At 41.4% G+C, this 17,138-nt stretch overlaps 1 protein-coding gene across 2 annotated transcripts in view; it reads left to right on the forward strand.

Annotated features, from left to right (window-relative positions):
* The first annotated feature begins 10,612 nt into the window (after positions 1 to 10,612).
* Positions 10,613 to 17,138, forward strand: part of CDK8 (cyclin dependent kinase 8) — a 118,430-nt gene continuing 111,904 nt past the window's right edge. The window contains exon 1 of one of the 2 annotated variants that reach the window (XM_032838289.1): positions 10,613 to 11,298. In XM_032838289.1, coding sequence (XP_032694180.1) covers positions 11,171 to 11,298 — 128 coding nt within the window. In that variant the 5' untranslated portion in view covers positions 10,613 to 11,170. The remainder of the gene's footprint in view (positions 11,299 to 17,138) is intronic. The other variant, XM_032838288.1, reaches the window with a different exon arrangement.

The following is a 17,138-nucleotide window of genomic DNA, read 5'->3' on the forward strand; positions in this document are numbered from 1 at the left end:
GCTGACCAAGACACACGTCCACTTCTCTGAGCCCTTTTTAAAAAATATTTTATTTATTTTTTTGACACAGAGAGACAAAGAGATCACAAGTAGGCAGACAGGCAGGCAGGCAGAGAGAGGAGGAAGCAGGCTCCCTGCTGAGCAGAGAGCTCGATGCGATGCGGGTCTTGGTCCCAGGACCCTGAGCTGAAGACAAAGGCTTTAACCCACTGAGCCACCCAGGCACCCCTTCTCTGAGCCTTTTGCTCTCTTCCTCCACAGCCTGTCATGGCAATTCTGGCATTTCTACTGCATTTAATGTAAGCCACGGTTTCTTCCAAGCTTCCAAGAGCCATTCAGCAGCATAACAGAAATATTCTCGAGGGGCTTTACAGGGAATTAAATCCTGTTTCATGGGGGAAATGCCCCGATACTGACAAATTCTTTTTTCTCCAGCTTTTTGGCCTACCTGCCTTGCTCCAGCACAATCATGGGCCCCTCCCAGATGTTTTCTCCCTGGTGTTCCGGATGAAAAATTATTTAGGTCCAATTACTCTTTAGCTTATAACCCCTCTCTGCTTATAGCACAACAAGCATGTCCCTAATTGAATCACGGTGAAATGAGTCCCCAAGTTTTTGGTCTGGTATCCAGAAGTGGGCGCTGAAAAATCTTTGCCTTCATCTGAGATTCCTGCTCAGCAAGGGAAGGAAGGTAGGAGACAGAACCTTCCTAGCAAGGGGCGAGAACCACTTCGGCAGGCCCATTAATTCAGGGGAGGGTGGGGGTTCACACTGTGTCTACCCAGCAATGCCATCTGCATATCTCAGGGTCCCATTCCCTCCCTCTCTGAGCAGATCTGCCTTGACTGAGTATTGAGCCTTCTCCACAGTTCTGCTGCTCCTGCAAGTTGGACCTAGACAGATCTGCTGTCAGGAATGCCCTCTGACTTTCACAGTTCACTTTTAATTCATGATTAAGTGTCTTGAGCCTGCCATTTTCTTTCCTCGGTACATGAGTGGTGCCCAGCAATAGCCATCCAATTCCACCGCCCTTATAATAACTGCTTCCTCCATACCTCTCGAATGCCAGACAAACAGCCAGGCCATTTGCTTCCACCTGCAAAACACACCAGCTTCCCACAGGGCAAAACCTCAGCCACTGCACTGTTTCATGCAGCCACTGCACTGTTTCATGCACCAGGACTGTCCAAACTCCACCGAGTTTTGTGAATTTTCCCCTGGCCATTCCCGCAGCAGGTGACACAGCTCCAAAAGGTCATCCTTGCTTGCCGGGATTCCTCCAGCTAGCAACTATCTTAGGTTGGATTCCCCAGAAACAGAGCAGGGTCAGTGATTTATTGATGGAGTGTTCTTCAGGAAAACCTTTCATTAGCGAGGGAAGACAGACAGGAAAGGGAGCAAAGTTGAGCAATGATGGGCTAATGCCTAGCCTAGCTCGATTCTTTATTTGGGAAAAATCAATCCTGTCTCTATCTGCCAAGCTAACTCTTTTAGCACTCATGAGCTCTGACATCTCCCTCAGAAGATTCGCTGACTCTTTGACCTTGGTTACGTTTTTCTTCTCTATGATCTTATAGGAACCCATAGTAACCAGTGTCATTCACTTATCACATAATTAATTGTCTTCCAACTTGTTTGAGGAAGAGAAAAGAAAAGAATTTTCCAAAACACCTGTGGTACTCCACTCTCTGAGGATCTTAATATGCCTTAATTGGGATATTACCTGGGAAAATTGGGATATAACATGGGAAATCCACAAGTCTAGTGTGCAATTCAGTGTGCACATCATAGTCTAGTTCAGGAGACTGAACTAGACTATGATGTGCATGGAGCAGGCTTCTGGTCCTATTCCTCTTGATATTTCCAGGGTCTGCCTCAGTATCTGTGGAAGCCATACAATAATATTGAATAGATGAATGAATGATTGAAAAACGAAGAGCAGTAAGTGCAATTTCTTCCCTACTTATGATGCAAACTGATGTTTAACAGTATTAAATCACATTTATAAATAAAGTTGACCTAAGCAAACTTTCCATTCCTGTGATCACAAATATCCCCAGAAGAGGTAAAGTTACCAAATTCTACTCAGACTTATAAAAAGATAGCTCTGGTAAATCAGTGGAAGATTAAAGCATATTTGTGTTGCTGGAAGAGGCAAGAGAACAGGGATGGACAAGTTCATAAGGAGATAAGGTCAGTGGGAAAGGAAATTAAACATTTAGGAATACCCTCCATGTTCCAGACAACATACCGGCTGTTTTCATAGCATCCAGAAGGGCACAGCATACAATAGGAGCTCAGTAAATATTGTCACAGGAATAATGGGGTGGGATGGAGCAGAGGGTGGATGGGAGGGGGAATGACTCCTGTGTAAGAAATAGTCTACACATGCCCTGTTGAGAACTGTCTTTTTTAAAATATCAAGGGAGCCCCTGGGTGGTTCAGTCGGTTGAGAATCGGACTTGATTTTGGTGCAGGTCAGGATCTAAGGGTTGTGAGATCAAGCCCTAAGGCAGGCTCTGAGCTCAGCAGGGAGTCTGCTCAAAATTCTCTCAGTCCCTCTGCACCTCCCTCCCTCTTTAAAATAAGTAAATCTTTAAAATATGAAGGACATTATATCTGGAAAGAACTACAGTGAACAGGACTGGGAATGAGGAGAATAGGAGACAAGAACTTAAATCTGGAAGTGCTGGAAATTCATTTCAATAAGCATTGTTTATGATTCAGAATGCATATTCTAGAGAAAGCATGCACATAATTCCAGCCTATTCCCAAAATTCACATTTAATCTGTAGTGGATCTAAATTATTAATTGTCCAAATATGGGTTTTACTTCCTGTGATCAGTTGTGCCTACTATAAAAATACTGCAGGGAGAGAAGTGGGGAGAAGAAGGGGATATTCTGACAGTCACTTAGAAATGAGGTTTCTTTTTAAGATTTTATTTATTTATTTGAGAGAGAGTGAGCAAGAGAGACATCATGAGCAAGGTGGAGGAGTAGGAGGAGAGAGAGAAGCAGACTCCTTGCTGAGCAGGGAGCCTGATGTGGGGCTTGATCCCAGGACCCTGGGATCATGACCTGAGCCAAAGGCAGAGGCTTAATTGACTGAGTCACCCAGGCACCCCAGAAATGAAGTTTCTAACCTAAAAATAGATTATATTTGAAAATGTGTAAATTGTTTATCAAAACTCAGAACTCATTTCATTAAAAAGAGAAGTATACATGGTGGTTCAGTTTCTCACTACAAAGCTTAACTGGTAAATTGGTTGAAATTAAATTTTTTAAAATTTGATTTGACTCCCCTACTGTCCTTGCCCTGTAAGGACATCTACGACCTTGGGCCAATTACTTAATCTGTATATGCCTCCATGTTCTAAACTGTAAAATGAGGATGACCGCAGGACCTACTTAATTCTGAGGATTAAATGACTTCATGCCTTGCACATAGAAAATATTCAAGAAATAATAGCTGTTACATCATTATCATATTATTGTCTGTTTATGGTGGGCTATCTCAAGGCAAAACCTTAGACAAGGATGCGTGTAAAAATACTTTATTTCGGAAGTGTTTCCTGGGAAAAACCAGCAAAGGTATAGGGGAATGGAACTGGAAATGAAAGGAGCTTAAGTAAGGAATGCTATGCCAACTTTGACCTAAATTCATAGACACAGGAGATAATGTAGGTCACCCCTGCATTGTCCCAGTCAGAGGCAATGAGAGCTGGAGTAGTCATACTTGTACCTACAGTTATTAAGTTAAGGTGGGGGTGGCTTAATTCGCAGGTACTTTAGTTTTGCAGATGAAAAGTAAGGTGGGTTCCAATAGCCTAAGAGTAGCCCCACATGTAGCCCCAGGTCAGTGCTCAGAAAGGATATGGTCATCTGCTTGACTCGGCATCTGCTACAACATCATCATCGTTATCATCACCACTACCTCCCATCAGACACACAATGGTATATAGTATAAAAGGCATTGTGTCATGTTCTGGGAATTTAAAAAAAATCGTGTCCCTCTACCCATTAGAATTCTTCTGAAGACACAAGATAAATACACAAAGGTATAAGAAGTATGTGCCAAATGCCAGGTAAGTGTAAACAAGGTACTGGCTATGAGTATATCAGCTTTGGGTGACAAGGAAAGATGCTAGTAGAACCCGAGTTGAATCTCAAAGAGTGGGTAGGGTGTAGACAAGTAAAAAAAAAAAAGTTGGGGGTGTTGATGAAGAAAGGAGTGGAATGATGAATGTTTTAGGGAGAATCAATAAACTTTTCTAATGTGGTGGTTCTCAGCCTTGAATGTTCATTACAATCACCAGGGAGCTTTAAAAGTCCCACTGCCCAGCTGTAACCCAGATCAATTACATGTGAATTGCAGGGGTGATTTGCCCAGGTATTTCCAAGACACCCAAGGCTGAGGACCACTGTTTTAAATTGACCAGGAAACAGCTTATGAGAAACTGGCTAGGAGTTACACTAGAGATACAGACGAGCTCAGATTGTGGAAATTTTGGCTATGCGGAGCTAATTACTTTAATCTCACGCTAACGTTTCTATTGCAAGCTGCCTTAACGCATTTTTCCTAAGTCAGAGAAAGTAAATACAGAGCTTGGAACATTAGATGAAGGAGTTTGAACTTCATGCTGTCTGCAGTGAAAGGTCACACAGGGTCCTTGAAGATTTTTGAGCCCAAGAATGATGTAAATAAAACAACTGTTTTAAAATTTAAACAGGATGTAGAGTTTTGGAGCAAGGACAATATTTGATGGAACTTGACCTTGGCTGGTAGGGGGAAGGGCTACTAAAGGAGAAAAAGTTCCAGAAGTTCTGAGCATGAAGTTGCATGGAAACAAATAGCCTCGGGTATCAAGTATCAGGTGGTTGCAGAGGTGACCTAACCATGTTTATGTGTGAAAAGGGAGCTATGTGGTTCACAGGAGAGCCATGTTTGTACAGGAACCAGCCAGAAAAAACTTGGCTTTTCTGGTGAGTGGACTTGAATAACAGTGCAGCTAGCTATAGGGTGAAATATATTGGAATGAGGAGCAAGAATAATATTTGAAGCCTTGAAATACTGAACACAAAACTAAACTGTGTTCCTATAGATCACTTGCTACACTGTTGTGTAGCAAAATATACTTTGCACTGAAAAACAGAAAGTACCATGCTTACTCCAAGAAAAAAGACATCCAATAGAAGAAAAAAGGACAAGATTATAATATTGTTTGTAATTTAAAGAGGTAAATTTTCCTTAATTCTTAGAGAACCCAAGAGCAGAATTTCATTGACAAATATGCAACGTTTTCAGTTTGGGATGCCCTTATCGGTCTCTGTAATGGGAATCTGTTAGCTAAGAAAAGAAGAAATCATTTAAAAAAAAATTTTTATTTCTTTTCAGCGTAACAGTATTCATTGTTTTTGCACCACACCCAGTGCTCCATGCAATCCATGCCCTCTCTAATACCCACCACCTGGTTCCCCCAACCTCCCACCCCCCACTCCTTCAAAACCCTCAGATTGTTTTTCAGAGTTCATAGTCTTTCATGGTTCACCTCCCCTTCCAATTTAGAAGAAATCATTTTTAACCTGTTATTTATATTATTTCTTCATCTGTCTGTTTTACTTAGTATGTATTTGATGGGGTCTTCTTACCATACATAGATATGAAAGAAGCCAGGAATGAGGGTAATTATTTTTTAAATTATCCTACAAAAAAGTTAAGTGAAAAAATTTCAAGCTACCGTTATGCTATAAAAGGGATCCTGTTCTCATTTTCCTCATTTCCCCAGCTTAAATGTCATGGTCTGTCATTTTAACTACTCTATCGCCAATAATTCTAACCTCTGTCGCCTCATCTTCTTTTCATTAAACCCAGCTGGCAAGGCTCTAACCCTGGATGAATCTAATATCTGTCTTTGCCAGGCCTCCACCTGGGCTGCTGAGTGCTGGTGATGAAAGTCTTACGACAGGGCAGATGGATATTGATAAAAATGCATGGCTGCACCTGCAAATGGACCCGAGACTTTGACTGGAAGTCCCACGATGCTATCCTGCCAGCTCTCTCTTTCATTCTACCCAAAGCATGTTTTAAACATGTAGTCTTTTCAGACATGAAAAGATCTCACCGATTTCTCCTTCCACTCCTGTCTCCTCACTCACAGGGGTAAACTTTTCTTGTAGCTTATAGAGAAAACCAAAGCCATTTGCAAAGGAACTTGTTCAACTTCTACCAAGTCCACAGATTTATACGTACCCATGAAAGAAACCGAAAAAACCGACGGTATTGTACCCTTCCTATAACCAAGAAGGGGAGTATGCTTGCCCCTCTTTGAATCTGGGCTGGTCTTGTATCTTGCTTCGACCTAAATTTATTCCTTGTAAAGTCGTTCCCATCTCAATAAGTGGCAGCATCTTCAGGAGTCCTCTTGATTCCTTCCTTCTCCTCACAACCAACTGAGCATCAAGTGCCATACCTACTTGTCCATCTGTCTGTCAGTCTCTCTTTCAATCTTGTCTCCTGCAATCCATTGTTAACATAGCAGCTGGGATATGCTTTTCAAAGTATAGATCACATCTGGTGGCTCCCTTGTGTACAACCTTCCAATGACTTCCTATTGCCCTAAAAATAAAATCCAAGCCCCTTATTATGGTCTAAAAGGCCCTGTATAATCTGGTCCCTGCCTACCTCTTTGTATTTCTCTCATACAACCTCCCCCCTCACTCGTGACACTCCTATCACACGAGACTCCTTTCCCAGGGTGCCTGGATGACTCAGTTGGTTGAGCACCTGCCTTTGGCTCAGGTCATGATCCTGGGGTCCTGGGATCAAGCCCTGCATCAGGCTCCCTGCTCAGCAGGGAGTCTGCTTCTCTCTCTCCCCCTTGTCCCTCCACCCTGCTTATGCTCTCTCTCTTGCTCACTCTCCTCAAATAAATAAAATCTTAAAAAAAGAAGACTCCTTTCCCAGCTTAAAGCCTTTAAAAAAAAAAAGGATTTTATTTATTTATTTGACACAGAGAGAGAGCTCACAAGTAGGTAGAGAGAGGAGGAGGGGAAAGCAGGCTTCCCGCTGAGCAGAGAGCCTGATGTGGAACTTGATCCCAGGACCCTGAGATCAAGACCTGGGCCGAAGGCAGAGGCTCAACCCTCTGAGCCACCCAGATGCCCCCAGCTTAAAGCCTTTGCACTCGCTGTACACCATCCATTCAGGTGGATTACCCTGATCTCCCACCTTAGCAGGTTTTTCTCCTCATCATTTAGGTCTCACTTAAGTATTACCTCGCGAATCCTTGACCATCCAGGCAATCTGAAGTAATCTCCTTCGGGCTCACTTTCCATCACATTGCTTTGTTTCAGAACCTTCACCGTACCTAGAGCCTTCTCCCTTCTCCTGTGAGCTCCCCACCCCATCTTCCTCATCCCTCTGAATGAAGGAGCTTTCATATTTTTATATGACCCTGCCCCGTGGGTGCACTTGGTGGGTCCAGGAATGGGCCCCCAACCTAGCTGGGCTGGAGTCCTTCCTGTGATTTTTAGAACCGGAGTTGAGAAACAGAGTCAGTTCTTCTCTAATGATAGGCGCCTGATGACAAATTCGGCGACTGTTAGTGGTCATCTTTCCAGTCATGTGAAAATGAGTCTATAAGAACAAATCACATTCACATGATGAAGGAGAGAAAGAAAGTTATTTTTGGAAATGCTTTTCGGTTTTGGTCGTTTCTAAGTTTTAAATTAAATTATATTCTGGATGCATATGGAGTCAATTGAGCAATTTTGCATTAGTATTTTCTTTGTAAAAATTTAAAAGGGTAGAGTGTTGATTGACCTAACTTGTTCTTTCTTGTGTACAATGCTACTCAAATGTAGATGTTTAATATGTGCTTTTTGATGATGAAGATGCTGAACATTCCACCTGCAGAATGGAAGGTTAGAAACTTTCTGCTTAAAGCACACTCTAATATCAATCGAGAAAACAAAAGTGGTAGAGATGAGAGGTGATCAACTCTGAGAAGACCCACTTGGGCTTGTACCCACTTCAGTACATCATGTTATACACAGCATCAAATTCTTTTTGAGCACACTGCAAAAAATACACATTCAGAGGCAAAACAGAGGTAAACTGTTAAATATTTTAAAATGACTGTTCCCCACCCCCCATTAAAGTCTATTTCAGCCTTTATAGAAATCAATCCAATTCAACACATGCTAATCAAATATAATTATGCAACCAAGTTCTGGGCACTTTAAGAGATACAGAGATGAGTAAGTCAGAGACTCAGTCATTAAGGTGTTCATTAAAGGACATTTTTTTAAAGTACATAAAAGAAATGACTAAAATACAAAGTAGCTGTGATGTTTCTACATGAGTTACAAATAAAGTATAATGGCGCTAGGGCTGGAGTAGGAGCCCTGGGTGTAAAAAAAAAAAAAAAAAAAAAGGAGGGGGATTATATTCAGTTGTAAGAACCAGGAAAAGCTTCATGACTAAGTTAGGCATTTGAGCTGTACCTTTGAGGATGGGTAGGACTGCAAAGGTCAGAGATGGTATGAGGAAGCATCCAGCCTTTGAGGACAGGCCAGACAAAGGCATATTTGGCAAGAGCCTGAAGAACAATGTGCAGCTAATGAACTCCTAGGACTGAGAGTAAAACGACAGAATGTCTGTCTCTTGGCATTGCTATTCACTGGATTTGCGAGGCTTGAGGCACAGTATGATCATTTTCAGAAATTTTAAGTTTGAAATGGCAGCAGAATATTCCCTTAGGCTGAACAGGAGGTAGCTGAAATGTGGGGCTGGTGTTTGGGAGGCATGTTAAGACTGGAGATGTTAAATTTAGAATGTAAATAAAAACCACATTTATGAAAAGCGTGAGCATTATTTGCACATTGTTTGGAACATGAACCAATGAGGGTCGGAGACTCTGCACCATCATGACCTCCAGTGACCATGTAAAGAGACATGTGATATCAGTATAACCTGAAATTGAAAATCAAATTGAAATGACAGCTCCATGTTCCTGATATGTTCAATTCATTGAAGTAACAGTTAAGTATGAACCCTCATTCTGTGATCTATAAGAAGCCCATTCTAAAAAGATTCCATTCCTCAAGTTTCTGGAAACATAACATGTGCCTAGCCTTTCCTAGCTCATGGCTTTGGCTCTGCAGGCCACTTTTTATATTTCATAATTGAATCTCGGGCTTTTGCCCTCTCTTTTCTTCCAAGCATGGACACAGATAAGACCAGGCTGATAACCTGGAGATGACAGGAGGGCATTACCACACAGAAAAGAAAAACCTAAAATTGGATATTAGATGTTACTTCTCCTAAGACATTGGCCAACCTCCCTCAAAAGTCCTAATGTCTATCTCTTCCTTAGCTCTCCATCCCGATGCTGTGTTTTGCTTACCTCAAACCACCATATTATCCCAACCTGGAGTTCAGCTCCTCATCTCCACCCTAGCTTCAGAGAAGGAAGCAGGCCTTTCTCTGCCCTAGTCCAAGGCTGGCTTCCTTTCCTGCCCCAGGATTACTCATAGAAATAATGCTGTTAATTAGCTTGACTATGATAATACTATTTATGTCTGCATATATATATATATATATATATATGTGTGTGTGTGTGTGTGTGTGTGTGTATACAGACATATAAACACACATCACATTGTACATCTTAAAACGATATAATTTTTTAAAGAGTGGGGAAAGGGAGAAGGAATTTTTTTTTTTTTAAGATTTATTTCTTTATTTGTCAAAGAGAGAAAGAGAGAAAAAGCAAATAGGCATACAGTGAAGCAGGCTGCCGCCGAACAAAGAGCCTCATGTGGGACTCGATCTCAGGACGCTGGTATCAGGACCAGATCCGAAAGCAGCCGCTTAACCAACTGAGCCACCCAGGCGTCACGCAAAGAGAGAGAGAATCTTAAGCAGGCTCCACACCCAATGCAGAGCTCAACCTGGGGCTTGATCTCATGACCCTGAGATCATGACCTGAGCAGAAATCCAGAGCCTCACTTTCACTCATGTTTGTAATATGTGTCAATATGTTAGTATCATTGTGCAGTCCTTATCAGAGTGTGAACGACAAGAATACACCAAATAATATTCCGCGAGGTGTTTACAAACATACAGACTTTTTGATAATGATGATTCCCTTTCACATCTGGAGTTCGGCAGGGGAACAAAATGTGGTTCTAATGCAAACTAGCCTCCCTCGCACGTAAATTTCTCTGTTTAATTTTATGACCCAAATCACACTCTAGCGATATTGCAATAAAATAAAAATTATTTTTCCTCCAAGCTATTGAAACTCAGCTCCCCTTGGACTACTGATCCCAGCATGCAACGCTCCCGTATTACCACTGTGTGGGGTGGAGTCATGGAAGGGGCGGCAACGGCGGTGGCCTGTGCATTCTGGGCATTGTAGTCTAGGGCCCTGGCCGGCGTCGGGACAGTCCACGTGGTGTGTCTGGCGGCAGCTTTGGGCAGTGGCTACCCTGCTTCTTGCACCGGGTCCTCGAGGTGCGGGCCCCGGCGAGACCCGACCGGAGCCGAGGACCAAGCTGCAGGGAGGCCCGGAGGCAACCCGAGCCTTCGCGACGTTTTTGCGACAGCCGTGGCCGTGTTCCGCGAGTCCCCTCCCTCCCTCCTCTCTCTGAGGAGGTACCGGCTGTTGTGCGGCGCTGCCTTTCTGTTTGAGTGTATGGGAGAGAGAGTGAGTGAGTGAGTGTGAGCGTGTGTGTGAGAGGGTGAGGCGTGAGTGCGAGTGTAAGAGAAGGAGAGCCGGCCGCGGCCGCCCCGCCGCTCCCCGCCGCGGGAGCAGAACGCGCGGCAAGAGCGAGCAGGAGAGCCGGCGCCCCGGGAGCCCGCGGGGACAAGGGCAGAGACGCCGCTCCCCACCCCCAGCCCTCGTCCCTCTGCTCTCCTTCGCCCGGGGGAACCTCCCCGTCCCCCCACGCTCTCGGCCGGCCTCTGCCCCGCCGTCCCGCTGGATGTCCCCGGCGCTCTCGCGGGGCCTCCTCCTGCTCTTGCCGCATCAGTCGGGCTGGTTCTGCGGCCGCCGGGTGTAGAGCGGGCGGGTTCCCGGGGGCTGCGGCTGCCGGTGCTTCCCCGGTCCCCACCCCTGTCCCCCGGCCCCCCGACCCAGCTCCCCGGCCCCGGAGGCTGTGACAATGGACTATGACTTTAAAGTGAAGCTGAGCAGCGAGCGGGAGCGGGTCGAGGACCTGTTTGAATACGAGGGCTGCAAAGTTGGCCGAGGCACTTATGGTCACGTCTACAAAGCCAAGAGGAAAGATGGGTGAGTGTTTGTGTCTTTGCGGGTGTCCGCGCTGGGCGGCGCTCCCGCAGGCCGAGGCAGGTAGCCCGGAGGGAGAGCGGGGCGCCGGCGTGCCGGTCTCCCACTTCCTCGACACCAGCATCTGGCCCTGCTAGCCAGGTTTGGGGAGGAAGTGGTGTACGATGGATCCAAACCCTCACGAAATCCTGCGTGCTGCTGCTTCTGTGTTCTACTTTGGTGGCGAATAGGGAAAAGAAGCTTCTACTCCATGGGCTGTATACTTTTCAAGGGTTTCGGTTATAGATTTTTAAAAAAAATTTGTAGTAAAACGTCAGTTTAAATGATTTTCGGGGGGGGGTTCGATTTATTATGGTAACCTTCTAGGAGATTTCCTCACGCCTCTAGAGTGACATCCATCAGTCTGGAAGGGAAGCTGTGATCCTTTCCCCCACCAGTTTGTAATTGATTTATTACCAAATTTGGATTTTATTTGGGGGAAAGAAAGCAGCAAGTAAATGTGATGCTGAAGAGTTCTTCGTAGTGATGATCTGTAGCATAAATGTAGCAGTTGCTATTTAGATATCATTAACCTGTGAGTTTTTGATAGAACAATGGGGGTTTGGTGCAGGGTGGGTGGTGGGGAAAAAGGCAAGGGACAAATAGGGACTATTTTGTTCAGGCCTGTTCCCCCAAAATTTAGCAGTTGGCAATGAACTGTAAATAGCCTCTTTGCTTTAAATATTTTCCCCTAGAAATAACTTAATTAAGTCTATGACTGGTAATGCTCCCAATTTAGTTTCTTAAGCAGGCAACTGAAGTGTTCATTTTTTCCTTTGTCAGTAGATGAATGTCGTGTAATATTGACAAAAGAGAAGGCAATTCTTAGTTGAGGGGAAAATACATTTTATTAACTCCTTGTTTTCCTCCTGTTAAAACGTATGTTGTCTCTGTTGCCTTTGGCAGTATAGAAAATTGCTCGAAAGATAATGTCAGAGCTTATTATATAATCTTTAGATTTCAGTGTAAACAAAGTAGGTTTACTTGAATATCACTGTTAATTTGTTAGCTGCTGTTCAAGGTTTAAAATAATTGCTTTTTTTCCCACATTAGGTAGGAGGGTATGTTCAGAACTATATTAGCACTGAAAAAATGAAACCATTCATAAAGCCGAAGTAAGTTGGGGGAGCCATATTTATAAATATTTTAATATTCTGGATACTGGAAAAAGACGTGTATATTTTAATTCAACATTTTTCTTAGATTTAGTGAGATCTTTTTAAAATAAAAAGGGACTTTTAGAGGAAGATAGTGATTCTAATAAATTGGGTATGTGCATTTCAGTGTTAATATGCAGCAGTTAAAGCAGGACAGATATCTGTAAAAGCTGCGGATTTGAAAACTTGATACTCTGTGTGCTGCAGATATTTAAAAGTACTTCTTAGTGGAATGGATAATCTGGTGACATTTGAGAAATCAGCGTCTGGAGATACCTACCGTTGACTCTGTTGTTTATACTTTTCATTGAAGAATTCCAGCATATTTTAAAAATGATCCTCATATAATATTTTTCCAAAAGCCTTAAACCATCTCCCTTTCCCCCAATATTATGTAATTTGGGGCATATTCAGAAAATCCCCAATCCCATGAGATTAGGCATAGTAGTATATTTGACTAGTCTGTCATCTGTTTTATAAAATTATGGTGACTTGAAATTATTTTTAATCTCTGAGAGAAGCCAGTTCTATTTTCATAAATTACCAGTTTAAGCTAATAAAACATACATTTATTAACTTTGATTTTGTATTTTATTTTAAAACTATGGTATTTTTTATTGGCAAGTGTTACTTCTAACCACATTTTATATCTCATGGTTAGGTTTATTTTAGACCAAGAATAATTTTAGAAGAATTAAACAACTTAAAAATAGCCAAATGTATAGTATGTGAACATTTCTTAGTCATTTTTGATAGCTAAAAAGTAGCATTGCGTATTGGAAAAAATAACTTTATTTTTAATTCTTTAGGCTTGTTTTCTAGCAACCTTTAATGATTTTGTTTATAAGATGAACTTTAAAAAAATAAAAAAAGATCAAATGTCAAGAGAGTTTTAAAATTACTTAAGACAGTTTTTGTTTTCCAGAGGGAATATTTTTGGTTTGGCTTCTTATAACCTCACTCTGGTAAAATACAGCTTTGTATTTATGAGGTTCTTTTGATCTTATGTCAGTGAAATGTAATTTAATGCATTTTAGTCCTGGTAAAATAAAATTTGTAGCTGTTTAATCTTTTGTAAAAAGATGATGATGAAATAATTTGTTTCTAGTATTGATTTACTTTCAAATTAAATTATACATTCTGCAACTGAAATTACAGTTTACTCTAGGAACCCAGACAATAATACCTTCAAAGAGAATCCAGAGATTTACAATAAAATAGGTTTTGTTTAGACATATTTGACTATTAAAATTAACATATGTAAATGTTATATTCTTTCAGCAAGCATCACAGAACATGAATACATAGTAAAAGAATTTAAACCAGATGAGTTAGCTTCTTAAATTATTTTTAGGAAACAAAACAGCTCAAAAGGTTGTTGCTTTAACTTAAAGAATTAATATTGTCCTGCTAGTATCCTATACTTATGATAAACTCCGCATTATAGGGAATGTGGGGAAGGAGGAAATACCTTATTTGAGGCATGAATATATGTATCGATAAAGGTCTTTTTGTAATTGTGTTAATTTCAGATTCTAATAGAGTTAAAACATAAGTGCACAATAAATCTTGGAAATAATTTGCTCTCACTGTCACCATAAATGAGATAGAGAGTGTCCTTTGTGTCTGAACACCAAAAGGGTACTCAGTTGGAAGCAAGGAGATTCATTTTCTTTCTGAGTCAATTGCATTTCCTTTCACAGAATTTAGGCAGCCAAACTCATTTTGTCCAAAAAATGGAAAAGTGCAAGAAGACAGAAAACAATTTGTATTTTTAAATTCTAAATTCTCATTATAGGGAATGGACATTTCTAGAATTTAAAAATCAATTTGAGATAAGAGTTTGAGCTCTAAAAAAGAAAAGCAAAAGGAATTCTCTTGAACAGTGTTGTCAGTTTGCTACACTCCATGTTCAGAAGAACAGATAATATATAATTGGGATTGTGTGTGTTTGTGTGAGAGAGAGTGAGAAATATAAAGAAAACTTTTGTTGGGGCACTTTTGTAGGCAACCCGCAGATTAGTAGGCAGTAATATTGATAATAACTAAATTATTGAATGAGAGCTAAGTTCTTGGCAAAGTCCTTTACGTTTATCATCTATTTAACCCTCATGAGTACCCTATCAGGTCAGTTCTGTTTTTCAGTTTTACAGGTGAGGAAACTGTAAGAAAGTTTAAACTGTTAGAAAGGTTAAATTTGTCAGTGGTTATACAACTTATTAAACGTCAGAGCTGCAGTTAGGGGTTACAAAGAGGTCTCTTACTCCATAGCCCATGCGCTTAACCATTTTGCTTTATATAATTAATATATTAAGGTAAACATAAACCGAGACATGGCGATTTGGTGTTTTAATGGGTCATTCAGAAAACATGAATACCTTATCATAGGACTAGGCTTTTCAATTAACTGGTATACTTTTTAAATATATTTCTGAACAGCCCTGGTTTTTTCCAGTGCCACGAGTGTGTATGTAGGTATGTGGGTGTATCTATACATACACACATACATTGTATGTGTACAAATATACACACACATACATATACATGTGTGGAGGGAGAACCTAACTCTAATAAGGGATGTTATGATAAGACAGTTCTTAATCTAGTGGGAAAAACTCTTGAATCCAAACTCAAGGTCAGTTTTCTAGTTGGGGAGACTAGAAAACTGACTTTGAGTTTGGATTCTGCCTCTGATTACCAGTATGACTTGCCTTTTGTAGCCCTTGGTTTACTTATTTGTAAGAGTAGAGGATTTGAGTTGAAAATTTTAAGGTCTTTTCTAGTATTATGATTTCAGAAAGTAAAAATTATGAATATAAAATATAACACTTTTGCAAGATGAGGTAAACAGCCACTAAAATTTTACTTTAGACAGTGATACATTTTTTTTTAAGATTTTATTTATTTATTTAACAGAGATACAAGTAGGCAGAGAGGCAGGCAGAGAGAGAGAGGGGGAAGCAGGCTCCCTGCTGAGCAGAGAGCCCAATGCGGGGGTTCAATCCCAGGACCCTGAGATCATGACCTGAGCCGGAGGCAGAGGCTTTAACCCACCGAGCCACTCAGGCACCCACATTTTTATGTTTCTTAGTGTCATGTCTTAATGTGGGTTCTCGCCAACTGGCTAAAAGAAGTTAGGTCAACTTCCAAAGACTTACCAGCTACTTTACCTGCCTTATACTGCTATAGCATTCCATCATCTCTATCTCTGCAGGTGTTGGGATTTACAGGCTAGTGTTTGCTTCCACTTCTGTGAACCATTCATTGGGTGGCTAGCACAAGGGACTCTTCTGATCTAGTCGGTATGGGAGCTTTAATTCAGTTTTAATTCCTTAATTATGATCAGAACTTGGTGGAACCTTTTGTTTCCCCTGAAGGACTCTAATAGTTTTTCTTCCAGATATTACTGAATTCTGTATCCGTGTTCAATTTATTTTAAATATTTCTTTAGATGCCAGATACAAAATGTATACCCATTGTTGGGGATTTTGCATGCCCAATAAGGAGTATTCCTTATGACTTTTTAAAAATGTGATAGAAAGGGACTAGCAGGATATTTACTGTGCACTTTATGTCTGCTTACTGGCGGCTTTCTCTGCCTTGGGTATTCAGTGCATTCACAGCCGCTGGTTGGAACCACTCTGAGGTTCCATGCTTGAATTCCATTTTGTTAGTAGCAAGACTGGCTAATTAATTAATCTGGAATTTGTTTATTTGAGTCTTAGTTTTGCTCTTTCTTTGAACATTTGAAGAAGTCCGTTCAGTCATTCATTAACCAGTATTTATTGGACCCCTTTATGTGCTGAGCACCGTCCAAAGTATTGGGAATACAAAGATGAGTAAAATATTCCGTTATTTGAAGAGGAATCTACTGGGGAAACCAATGTAAATAAACTGCAGCAATGTAATAAGCACTATAATAATTAATACAAGGTGCGATTGGAACGCAGAAATGCAAAGTCCCAACTGTTTACGGTTTTCAAGGAAAGCCTCTCAAAGATGGCAACATTTTGTTTGACTTTTAAAAGGTGGGAAAGATCTCATCAGAAAGGGTGTTTTAAGATGACGGGGATAAAGAAGGGTGCTTTTCGTATTGTCTGCTTACAGACCCCAGCAGATTTTGCGTGTTTGAATTTTTCTTCTCACACATTACCTCCCCACCCCTTTTTGCCTTTGAGCTCCTGCTGTGTGTGTTGTATTAGGTACACACACTGCAGATGGTCCACTGTAGCCACCGGACGTGATGACGTTTCCGTTACTTAACAGCAAACACCTTAATTCTCTGTGTGGCCATTTTCCATCATAAGAATGTTGCTGAATCAGAGTATGGGCAGCCTCTGAAATTTAGCTGTCTGATTTAAGAGTGATCTCTCATAGGTAAAGCTCCCATGGCAAAACTCCATTTTGATTACAACTCTAGATAACAGGTGATTTTAGCTTGGTCTCACCTCCATGAGGAATAGGGAGCCAGAATTTTCTATGCTGCAAGATGGTGACAACAAATTGGAGGGGGAATTTCTGTTGTTGGAATCTGATGTATGAAGAGATGGGAGGGAGGTGGGGAGATGGATTCCAGCAGGCTGGATTTCAGCTAGGAAAATAGAAATAATGACAGATTATGATAAATTACTGTAGGCATTTGCAAAC

Source organism: Lontra canadensis, unplaced genomic scaffold (genome assembly GCF_010015895.1).
Source record: "Lontra canadensis isolate GAN:19392208 unplaced genomic scaffold, GSC_riverotter_1.0 scaffold103, whole genome shotgun sequence".
In the NCBI taxonomy this organism is placed as follows: domain Eukaryota; kingdom Metazoa; phylum Chordata; class Mammalia; order Carnivora; family Mustelidae; genus Lontra; species Lontra canadensis.